The sequence below is a fragment of the Sinohyriopsis cumingii genome, chromosome 3 (genome assembly GCF_028554795.1).
Source record: "Sinohyriopsis cumingii isolate HCF-2022 chromosome 3, ASM2855479v2, whole genome shotgun sequence".
Lineage (NCBI taxonomy): Eukaryota > Metazoa > Mollusca > Bivalvia > Unionida > Unionidae > Sinohyriopsis > Sinohyriopsis cumingii.
Genome location: NC_142963.1, coordinates 50,116,683 through 50,129,037, shown reverse-complemented (window position 1 = coordinate 50,129,037; position 12,355 = coordinate 50,116,683). Strand labels below are relative to the sequence as shown.

Here is a 12,355-nt window from a genome sequence, read left to right as displayed (position 1 = left end):
TTTTATCATGACGATTACGACATTATTAGCCAAAGGAATCGTGCAGAAAATGAAAATTTCTTCAACAAGAAAGTCACTTTTCCCTTGAAAGGATATATATATATTTTGCAAGAAACAAAATCACATTTCTTGTGAAAACAGTTTTGTGTTAAAAATCGCAACGTTAATGATAATAACAGCTAATAATAATTAAGTACTGACATTTCCACTCTTTCTATGCATTTCAATTCTACCTATGAACTGAAAAGTCTAGGAAATGCGGATAACACTAAGTTGTCAAAATCTATTTTGTTTCCCTTCGATGTCGCATGTTACGATTTGTTTGCGTGTGGTCTCTCGTTCAGACCCAACACAGTGGTGGCAGGTGAAGAAATTGGTGGGATCCCATTTTTCCTTTATCTCCTGGAGACGGTTATAATGATTGTCCCAGAAAGCATCTTGCCAGATGTCAACATCATATGCCGCTTCGCTCATGTACATGCCGTTTCCATACTGTTGGAGCTGCCGAGAAAGCTTATTTCCAGCATAAATATTTTCCTTGTCTGTACTTGGATCTGACATTACGACCACGCATGTCATGAAGAGAAGTCCGTCCCGAAAACCAGGATGTAAGGGCGCAGAATCCTTTGAGAATTCGCTTATTTTTTCTGTCAAGAAGAAAAGTCAAAAGACTCGGTTTTCCATCAAAATACATTACTGCATGCTTTAAACGCGAACTTCAGTTGAAGTGGTGTCTTACATTTCCCTATAATATCACTTTATTTACATTTAGAATGTGACGACATCAGTCTGTATTTCTTGGGTGTTAGGATCTGTTTGAGTACTGACATTTGGTATTGAAAATCAATAAGTACGTACCACTGTAAATAAATGTACTGTCCATTTCGTTTTGGTACGCTTTTATATTTTTATAGATTGTAGTAACAGCCCAACTGTTCTTCTACATAATATTAAAAATTAATTATATAAACTCTGTGTTTACGTCTTTGGTGTATGATGTTTGTTTCGAGTGTACGTGAGGAAATTAAAGGTGAATGGAGAAGTGGTAACCAACTGAAATTGGAAGAAAGGTGAGGCACAAAGTATGAATGCCACAGGTATTTGAACTCATGTCTTCTGTAGAGCAGTAAGACAATACCCGAGTAAAGGGTCCTAGCGGTAAGGTTATTTAGTAAGAAGTTTCATATGCCGCGAACGGAACAGAAATTCTTACAATTCCTTGAAGTAAACTATCGAGGTAGTTGCTAAAGTTGATCCCTTGGTGACAACTCACTCGGCAAAACATGATTGACCATTAAACATCCCCTATATACTTATCAATGTGTCTGCATAACAGTTATGTATTTTGTGGAGCGTTAGTACAAAATTGTAAGAAAAAATAGATTATTTCTGCATTCCACAGCAAATGAAAGGATCATATGCAAGTGGCCCATCCCCCATCCCGCATCAATTCGGATCAATAACAGAGTTTTACCTAGCTCGTTCGTGACAAACAGCAGCCTCGGCTTTTAGATCTTAGCCTACTTTTATTTTCACAGCTGGCTACTTTAAGATATATGAAAGACTGTATTAAAAGTACCTACGGTTCAAAAGTACGGGGAAACTGAGATAGTAAAAGAACAAAATGCTAGACTTAACTTAAGCAAGTCTTCACAGTATGAAAAAGCAAGGTGCAATACGCTCTCAGTTTGGAACTTTTTAATTACGTCAATTCACGTCCTCGAGTTAATCAAGCTTGAAAACTGGGATTGGCACCTTAGTTGAAAATAGTTATAAAAGATATCAGAAGGTATTCAAAAATTTGCTTCGACGTTGCGACTTTTCCTAAACATTACAAAAAATTCTTAAAGATGTCACTTTAATGAACTATGTCTCTAACAACAAAAGATTTTATTAAAATTCAAAGTCTCTGACGGAAAATGTTTCAGGCCTGGCCTTAAAATTTTAAAAAAATATTCTGACTATTCCGACGTCTGATTGATTTGATTGGTCAGTAGATCCTTCATCTGCCAAACTGAGATAATAACTGAGTTTGGTCCGAGTTTGTGCATGAGAATATTTGTGAAACGTCATAACCTAGCTTGCTGGAAAGATTCCAGAACAAAAACAGTACTCCAAAATGGAAATTTACATTCAATATCTTCATACATCAATGTGGAGAGGAACCATCTAGATATACAAACTGTAAAGTAACACTTGCGTCCTTGACCTCAATTGTAGCAGGTCTATTGAGATGAAAACGTTTAACAGTTCAATCTTGGTGCTCAGACAGTTTCTTGAGTGCTCATCCTGGTCTTCATCTGTAGTGTACTTCTATTCTGGACAGTTAGATTTATCTCAGTTGATATTTACTTATTGTAGATATATATCAATTCTGAATTCATAAAATTAAAACATGTGTTTGTCATACAATTTCGTAAAATTAGTCTTATTTAAACGATTATTTTGATATTATATATAAATCTGATCTTCTGCCACAGGCTGAAGGGGAAATATATTTGGTGCTTTTTCAGAAGAGTTTTTGGGGTTGGAGTGTGAGTAGTGAATGGGGTGAGATTAGCGACAATGGGAATTAGCATTAAAAACACCCCTGGGTAAGATTAGCGACAATGGAAATTTAACATTAACCACCCTGGGTAAGATTAGCGACAATGGAAATTTAACATGTGCAAAAAACCCTGGGTAACATTAGCGACAAGGGAATTTTAACATGAGCAATGGAAATTTAACATGGGCAAAAAACCCTGGGTCACTCTGGGGACAAGGGAATTTAACATATGGAAATTGAACATGGTGAGTCTGTATAGCGTCAAGGGGAATTGAACATGGTGGGACTGTCTAGGGACAATGATGGTAGAGGGTCAAACACAACAGAGACAGAGACATACATACACTAGTACAAGCGTGAGATTTATATATAAAGCATTACCAAGACCTGAAATCTTGCTGGGGTGTTCAAAAATTTGCATATTTGTAATGATGCTATAAATAGCTATAATCAAGGAAATGTTCAACGACAAAATGGATGTGACTAAAAGTAACGCTAAAATGACGAAATTGTCCCAGAATTTAAAGGAAAATAAACATATCCCCGAAAATTAAGTTACAATGGTTTAGACTAAAATGGATAAAATTAGTAACTACTTACAATATCAACTTGTGTGACGATCGTGGATAAACACCCATGTATCTATTTATAGCTATAATCAGCTAAAATTCATATGAAATCCCGCTATCTATTTATACTACAACTTGTGGGTTATTCCTTTGGAAAATCCCACTATCTTTTTATAGCCTCAGCTTGAGTGACGTTCCTCTTTATGAACTCTAGTACATATGTATAGCTACAACCTATGGAAATCCCCAAGTCCATATTTATAGTCTAGAAATTTCCAGCGTCAGTGACGTCACTGTACTGAACACTAGGCGATAAATGTCAACAGTGTTGCAAGTGGCTGACCTGAATACACGCTACTGCAGGTAGGTAGGTAGAGTGTATATGATAGGGATAAAGTGAGTTTTTATAGGGACAAACAGAGACCAATACACACACACCCACACACACACAACGTATGCGCGCAGACATGCGCACACACACACACACACACACAGAGGGAAGAGGAAAAAACAAACCCCAAATATACTATCAGCACAGAAGGGAGATAATACAAACCCCAAATAAACTACCCACACAAACGTACGCGAACGCATACAAACCCCAAATATACTATCAACACAGAAGGGAGATAATACAAACCCCAAATAAACTATCCACACAAACGTACGCGAACGCATACAAACCATAAATATACTATCCACACAACGTCGCTAATGCATGCAAACCCCAAATATGCTATCCACACTCGGGAGGAAGAATAAAAAACAACCAAATATACGATCTACACAACGTACGCGAACACACACACACACACACACACACACACACACACACACACACACACACACACACACACGCACACACAGAGGGAAGAGGAAAAAACAAACCCCAAATATACTATCAACACAGAAGGGAGATAATACAAACCCCAAATAAACTATCCACACAAACGGACGCGAACGCATACAAACCCCAAATATACTATCAACACAGAAGGGAGATAATACAAACCCCAAATAAACTATCCACACAAACGTACGCGAACGCATACAAACCCCAAATAAACTATCCACACAAACGTCCTCGAACGCATACAAACCCCAAATATACTATCAACACAGAGTGAAGAAGAAAAAGTTTTTTGAAAGCACCTAAGCCCTGACCTGTAATGACCAACTCTGCCAAACACCTACACCCCACCCCCCACTCCCAACACTGCAAAACCCATTTAACCCGTTATTTTATGGCATCAGTGTGTGATTTAGGAAACATCAAGACACAAAATGATGGATGAATAGACTGACTATTGTTTACCGACTTGCATGCCTAAAAAGCGTGCGTGAAGGAAAACATCCTTCCATTTCAATTCTAACTAAAACATGATCCAGAGGGATAGAGAGAGGTGAAAGAGCACAATTTCATAAAGTGTGAGTAAAAACAAAACACGTCATCCTTATTATACAATGTCAAGACCAAGAGACACTTACGTTTTCTTTCTGGTCTATTCTCTTTTAGAAGGTAGTATGAAATTTCACATCAGGGCCAACGCATCGGCTCACATTGTCAATTTTTCCATTTCCATGTCTTTACTGGTACAAGTTCTTCATCATCTTCAATTTCTTCTTCTTCTGAATCCCTCTTCTCTGTTTCGTCTCGTTTTTATTTCTTCTCTTTTCTCGTAGGGCACTCTGAATTCCAGTGTCCTTTCTCCTGACAACGATATTAGGTATCTTGACTTTTGTCTCTCTTTCTTAGACGAAGCAGGTATTCTGGAGACAAATACCCATTTACCTTTGCAGATATAGCAAACTTCATTAGCACTTACACACTTTCGTATGTCTCTCATCAAATCAACGACCAAAAGAGTAAGTTTTGTTGCCACTTTCGCATGTGAATTATGCTTTCGTATGACTTTTAGCAAATATTTGACCAGCAGGTCGATCTGTGCTGACTCTTCCATCTTCTTGATCGTTTGAGAGCGGAATGAATACTCTGACGCTAAGACACTCTCCTTATATACAGGGACCTGCTGCGTATGAAACCTAGTCAAATGTAATTTTGCAATAAGATGAAACGATTTCATTGAGGAAGTGAAAAGCAATGATGTACCGTATCGCCTCACACAAAACCTGAAGTGTTAGTTCAAATCTGTGTCAGCTATTTCGAAGATGACATAACAGCTTTCTTCAATGCTCTCCAATTATGCCACAAAACCACGAGTCCTGCTTCAGGCCAAAAGAAATTTCGTTCGGTCCATAAAAAATAGTATCATATCTGAGAAACGCAAAAACAAACTTCCAGAAAACTGAGAACGACGGCTTACACCTACAACGTAAATATAAGAGTTCAAGTAGTGCGTAAAACTTAGTCAAATTAAATTTTTATAGTCAAGACGAAACGATCTCTTTTCGAACAAGAAAGCAGACACAATATTATCAGAGGTTTGTTCTAGCGATCTGCACGGTTAAATTAAATGTTGATGTATTTTCCAATAAGACGGACACAATTTCCATGGGTTCGCCCATGTTGCGATTGTTCGTGCATTAGTTTAATTTTTAAAAATATTTTTTTTATATAAATCGCCTATAGGATAGACCCAGTAAAGCATGGCCATTCTCGTCACTGTCTGAATAGCTACTCAAGTCAATTCGAAGCGAACGCGGTAAGAAAATAAGTATAGCCAATGAAATGGCTTACAACGGGTGATGCATTGTTTTGTTCTAGGACTGTGTGGCATAATAATCCCTATGTTCTTGCGTTGTTACCATTACAGTGCAGACAGACTGAAATGTGAACTTACAAGCCCTCTTTGTGTGTGTTGTACCATTTCTTCTTACCACATCAAAATACTGAGTGTCACAGTATTGGTTCGCGTTTTCAAGCTGACCATTTTTTTTATATCTCACTTAAACATTTCGACATAAACACTCACACTCACATCGGTAGAGTCAGAACAGACGTGTTACAGTATTGAGGGGCATGTTATCTTTTTTTTTTCAAACTAATAAATTTGGGGCTTGTATGAAGTAAAGAACCGAAAGTACAGTGAAACTCAAGGATGATGACACAATCTGTCTGTCTATTGATGCGTGTATTTACTTAAGAAGAAATATGACCTCTAAAACACAAAGAGATACGGCAAGCATGATTAGATTAAACACAACGATGTTTTCCTCCACGCCCGTGCAATTTAGAGTTTCAATCGTCTTTGAAGACAAACTTGGTCTCCTTTTGTAGGGCTTGAAATAATAAAAAAAACTGAAAAATCTTAAGCACTTTGCTATAGATAATTTCATCAACAGACTAAACAACATAAATACCGTTACAACAATAGAAAGCCTTAATTCTTCTATCAAAAAGAAATGCATGAAAAAAATTAAAGATTAACGATAACTAACCAATGAAACCGAATTTAACAAAGGCAATGACATGTGAAGAAATACCTCTCACTTTGGAAAGGTAGGCGAATGTACTCTGTCATGCACCATCAACTTGAAAAAAAAATTACAAACAGAGAGAAACCTGAATTCAAAATTCAGTTGTTTCTTTTTCTTCAAAATTGTTTCGTTTCTTTTTTCTTTTTTTTGGAACAAATCTAAGCACTAATATAGAGTGGAAAAGGGAAAATGCACATACAAGCTTTGATATTTCTGAAAAAATGAGGGGATATTCCTAACGTTCATAACCACCTATATATGCTTGGACTTGTCTGTGACTTATCCACAAAACAAGATGTACATATTTCTGGTCAAGCTGCAAGTGTGTGCGTGTTTTTGAAAATGGTAAAAATGGGATATACAATTTTCTCGTGACACTTATAAAGTGAAGAGTCTGTGCAAGTGTCAAAAGCCAAAGTCGTATAAGTTTTGTATTTTGTACGGCTTGTAAAGATTTCCACTTTAGAAAATGTGAAGTATCACAAGTTATTATCACATACAGAAGTGGAACATAGGGACTTGAAAGAAAGAAAATAACCCAGACAGTTGGTGTCATCAAGAGTGCTAGAGATGGTACCCGAACTTGCTTGCCTGCTTACTTGAATTAAAGTGATTTTCGCTCTAATGGAGCATATATCACTGGTTTAATAACGCACCGCGTGATTTTTAATTACTCCTGGGGAAGGAAAGAGAGCATCATCTCCCAGTCTTTTATGTACTCACAGACTACATTTAAATTTAGCCACTCAGGTGTAGGACTAACTAATCCTTAACAACCTGACTGAAAGGCTTTAAACATGAGTGGGAATAGTCTCACCACACACTCATTTTTCTGTCCGAGCGTGGTAAAGGAGGAAAAAGGTGCTCAAAAAGACAGCCATAGGTGTTACGTACTCAACAAAACCCTAGCCCGTACTTATTTCAAATCAAGTCCCGTTTTTGCTAATGGACAGTAAAAAGTACCAATAATGTGTTAACCACTTGTGCAATTAGTTCAAATCTAACGAGTCTGTTAAATTTCCTACTTCCTAACATATCTATCTAATATTAGTACTTAGTGTACATAAAAATAGCCATACTGATCTTATTTAAATTATTATGTCTAAGAGACATAAGTAGTGAAGGGGGGCACTTTACAGTCAATGGGAATTAGCATTAAAAACACCCCTGGGCAAGATTACCGTCAAGGGAAATTTAACATGGAGAAAAATCGTGGGTAAGATTACCGTCAAGGGAAATTAACATGGAGAAAGAAAAAATCGTGGGGCAGTTTAGCGTCAAAGGAAATTAAACAGGGTGGGCCTTTATAGCGTCAATGGCCTTCACTAAAGTGGGCCTTTATAGCGTCAAGGGAAATTGAACATGGGATTTTTTTTTTAAAAAAAAAATTTAAAAATTAAAAAATTAAAAAAAGGGGTAGGCAATGGAAAGGCTATCTCTTTTCGAGAAATATGGCTGGCCCTGAAAAGGGCCTTTGGGTTTATGTTAATATTAATATTAACATAGATGGCATCTGTCACATCTTCTTCTTCTTCTTAAACTCCTTCTAACTGCCGGTCCATACACAAGTACCCTCTTGAGACATCCTTGTCTTTCTATATAAACTCTCCTCATCCATAGACTTGTATCTGTCCTATCAACAACAGTCCACTTGGACCGGACATACATGAGCATGTCCGTCCTGAACATCATTGTTGACACAAGGGTTGAAGATTGAACGTCGGTCCACATCTTGAGGCTCCGAGAAACAGGTGAATCAATGTAGTGAACTGCGCTTATTTATAGGCAGAGGTAGGATTGAAACGGATTGAGTTCATTCACCAATCCAAACACGCGTTACAAAATTCAGCCAGCCGCATCCAATCCGAAGAGAGCAGTCTGTGACGTCACTTAGTCAATATAGATTTGCTAGCGCTTGTGTGCAGTCAATCTATGCGACAGTGATTCAACATGACGGAAACTCAGAAAACGATCCAATGGGGTGCACCAGCAGCGGAGACCGCCCAAGGGAACTCGGACTTACTTTCAGAAGAGGTGAATTGGGATTTTGTGGATTTTCTCTCCTCGCAAGAATTTGTTCCGGAACCTTCGTTACCTTCTTCATTACCGCAAGTGGAGAATTTTAGACAGAGACAGAAAGAAGAATTGGAGAAATTTATACAACGACAAAAGGAAGCGGAACAGGCTTTTCTCCTACAGCAACAGCAACAAGAAGAAGAGGTAAGAAAAAAACAACAGCAACAACAGCAAGAAGTAGCAGCAAAGAAACAAGAGGGTGAAAATCAAACGGTCACGGTACTGTTGGACATTTTAGCGGAGGTAAGAAATCTGAAACAAATGTATCAGACTTCTTTATCACGACCGAAGAGAATACGACCTTCCCGAGCTAAACACGTCAACCCTGTGACTAAGCCTACCGTACCACCCTTAGTGATTTCAACCCAATCATTATCATCATCATCAACATTACGCAGTCCAGAAGTAGGCCTTGGCCGTGGCAAAGGCATAAGGCAGTTAAAGTTGATTGCTTAAACTCACCCCTTCACCATGAAGAAAAAAGGCCCTTTTCAGGGCCACCCACATTTCTCGAAAAGAAATACAATTTCAATTTGCCAATAACTCAAAAAACCCACCCATTTTACCCTTATAGTACGTGTCTGTGTATGAGTGCGTGAGTGTACGTTCTTATTTTAAAATCAAAACTCAAAGACACTTACCTTATATCATTAATTTATTCTTTTATCCATTTTTTACAATCCAATTCACAATTCACAACACAACACTTTAATAAAAAGTTCATTGACTTCTTCTTTCTCCTTGTTTAGTCTCTCTGTTTTTTAAATTTCTTCACCGTCTTTTCCTCATTTTCTTCCCTTCTTCTTTTCTTCTCCTCTTTCTTTGCCTCTTGTAAATAGAATTGTCTTCTTTCTTCCTCTGAAGAATCCCTCTCTTCTTCCGAAGAATCCCTCTCTTCTTCTGAAGAATCCCTCTTTTCTTCTGACTCCTCTTGTTTCTTTTTTGGGCAATCTGGAGACCAATGTCCTTTTTCTTTACAATAATAACAGGTATCTTGACTTTTGTCTTTTTTAGTCCCTGTTTTTGTTCTTTTTTGACGGTCTGGACACTCTGAAGACCAATGCCCTTTCTTCTGACAGATATAGCAAGTATCTTGACTTTTATCTCTGAAGGAAGGAGAGTAGGCTGGTCTGAAGAGAATTTTCTAATGACCCCTCGCAAAGCTCTGACGAAACGTTCCATCTGGTTAGTCTCTTCCATCGTTGTGCTCGGCTTGAGAGTGAAATGAATAGTGAAAGGACAAGACACACACCCTTTTATATACGCTGGTCTGCTATGACTATAAAGTAGCTCATGGTGTTTGAACTTGAGTCATTTGACTTTTTGCTTTCAAGATGAAACGATCTAATTCATTCGAGAAGAAAGAAGAAGAAGAAAGTAAGAGGCAGAAACGTGATCTATCGCCTCGTACCAGGGCTGAAATCTTGGCACAAATTCATGCCAGTGATTTTGAAGAGGACATGAGTGAACCAGAATCAGAACCCTCTAAACCAAGTTCACCTCCCTTAGTCAACCCTGAAAAGTACTATTCCATTCGAGAGACGGAAAAGCGCTCCTCTAGAAAATTTAGAACCACGGCTTACAAATACACGGTGAAGTTTAAAGATTTCAAGGCTGAAGTGCCGTTAGAGAAAGCAGAAGTGTTCATCACTGGGGTGTGGGATTCTTTGCTCACTTCACTCAAGCAACAATGTCAACCCAAAGAAGACGACCGCTTGAGACTTTCCATACAACACGACGGTTTGAAATCCCCTGTTTGGATCGAGTTTAGCACCCCTGCAGAATTGACTGCTTCCAAAGTCATGGACAAGATTCAACACGTGCAACAATCCAATGACCAGTTTGACATCACCGATGGTAAAGCCACACTGGACATGACCCACGTCTCTCCTCCTCAAGGGACTGGACGCAAAAAGATGTTATTGGTGGACGACCTTCGCAACACCAAAAAGAGTCTCGTCCGAATTCGCAACCCTCATGACCAGATGTGTTTAGCCCGTGCCATCGTGGTGGGACGAACCTATGCCAACAAGAACGACACGGTAGAATGGAAAAGAACCTGGAACACTATTCAACAATCGGACCGAGCCAAACAACGAAACGAAGCAGAACTCCTGTTGCAACAAGCTGGCTTGTCCAAAGACACACCCTGTGGCATTCCTGAGATGCAAAAATTGCAAGATGTCCTAGCTCCACGATACACCTTGAAAGTGCACCCTCAAGAAGTGCGCGGACCTCTATTGTTTCGAGGGCAAGACTTTAAGGACGGAAAATACATTCATGTCTATTATCACGATGACCATTTCGATACGATTACCACTATCACTGGATTCCTGGGATACAGTTATTACTGTGAGAAATGTGACCATGGTTATAACAATCGAGAGCAACACAAGCATTGTGGATCGAAATGCACAGGATGTTTGGCCTCTTCACCCTGTCTGAGCGAAGAACCAGTGCCTTGTTCAACTTGTCTGCGCACGTTTGTCAGCCCTACCTGTTACCAACAACATTTGAAGACGCAAGGTTCACAGAAGAAATGCGCTTGTCAACTGCTGAGATTGTGCTCTACGTGTGAACACGTCATACGTACCAATAATACCAAAGCACACGTATGTTCAGGAAAGAAAAAATGTCACATTTGTCATCACATCGTGGACTTGGAACACGAATGTTACGTGCAAAAATACCAACCCCCACCAGAGAAAGAGGACGGTCACAAGAAGAAAGGCAATTTCATCTTTTTCGATTTCGAATGCATGCAAGAGACTGGCATTCACATTCCTAATTTCTGCGTGGCTCATCGAGCGTGCGAGAAGTGCATTCAAGAACCTATCTTCAGTCATTGCCCTCACTGCAGCAAGATTCCCGGAGGGCGTGAAAAAATCTTTCGGGGGCCGAACACGTTAGCCGATTTTGCCCAATGGGTCTTAGACCCCGTCGACAAGACGTGGAGCCAAGAGGACATCGAACGTTACGGAGATTGTCATCGTCATGCCACGGTGATGGCTCACAATTTCTCCGGATACGATGGACAGTTTCTTTTGAGGTACTATACGGAACAAGGCACCGAGCGTCCTAAAGTGACTTTGAACGGAGCCAAAATCATTTTCATGCAAGTGGGACAAGTACAGTTTAAAGATTCGATGAGCTATTTGGCCATGCCTTTGAGTCGAATGCCTAAAACGTTTGGAATGACAGAAATGGCTAAAGGGTACTTTCCACACTTTTTCAATACGGAAGCCAATCAACACGCCGTTCTACCCCATTTACCTGAGGCTCACTATTACGACCCCGACAACATGCGTACCGAACAACGAGAAGCTTTCTACGCTTGGTACCAGGCTCACGCCTCTGACCCCTTCGACTTTCAGGAAGAAATGCTAAAGTATTGTCGTTCCGACGTGGACATTTTACGACGTTGCTGTGGAAAATTTCGAGAACTGTTCATGGAACACGGAGGGGTCGATCCTTTGAAAGAAGCTTGCACCATTGCCAAAGCGTGTTCCTTAGTGTACCGCCAACGATTCATGCCTGAAAACACCGTGGCTGTCATCAGTCCTCAAACGACCCACTATGTCAAACGTCAATACTCGGTCAAAGCCCTACGTTGGTTACATTACTTGTGCGACAAGGAAGACAAGTGGATTCAGCATGCCCGCAACGGAGGGGGCGAAAAGACCATCGGAACGTATTCGGTCGATGGCTGGGACTTAGAAAACTC

The 12,355-nt window shown here is 39.5% G+C and overlaps 1 protein-coding gene across 1 annotated transcript in view; it reads right to left on the bottom strand.

The window, feature by feature from the left end:
* Positions 1-276: 276 nt before the first annotated feature.
* The window catches only part of LOC149802830 (uncharacterized), a 62,028-nt gene continuing 49,949 nt past the window's right edge, over positions 277-12,355 (bottom strand). The window contains exon 8 of the mRNA XM_089953837.1: positions 277-647. Within this exon, the coding sequence (XP_089809963.1) occupies positions 277-647 (371 nt within the window). The remainder of the gene's footprint in view (positions 648-12,355) is intronic.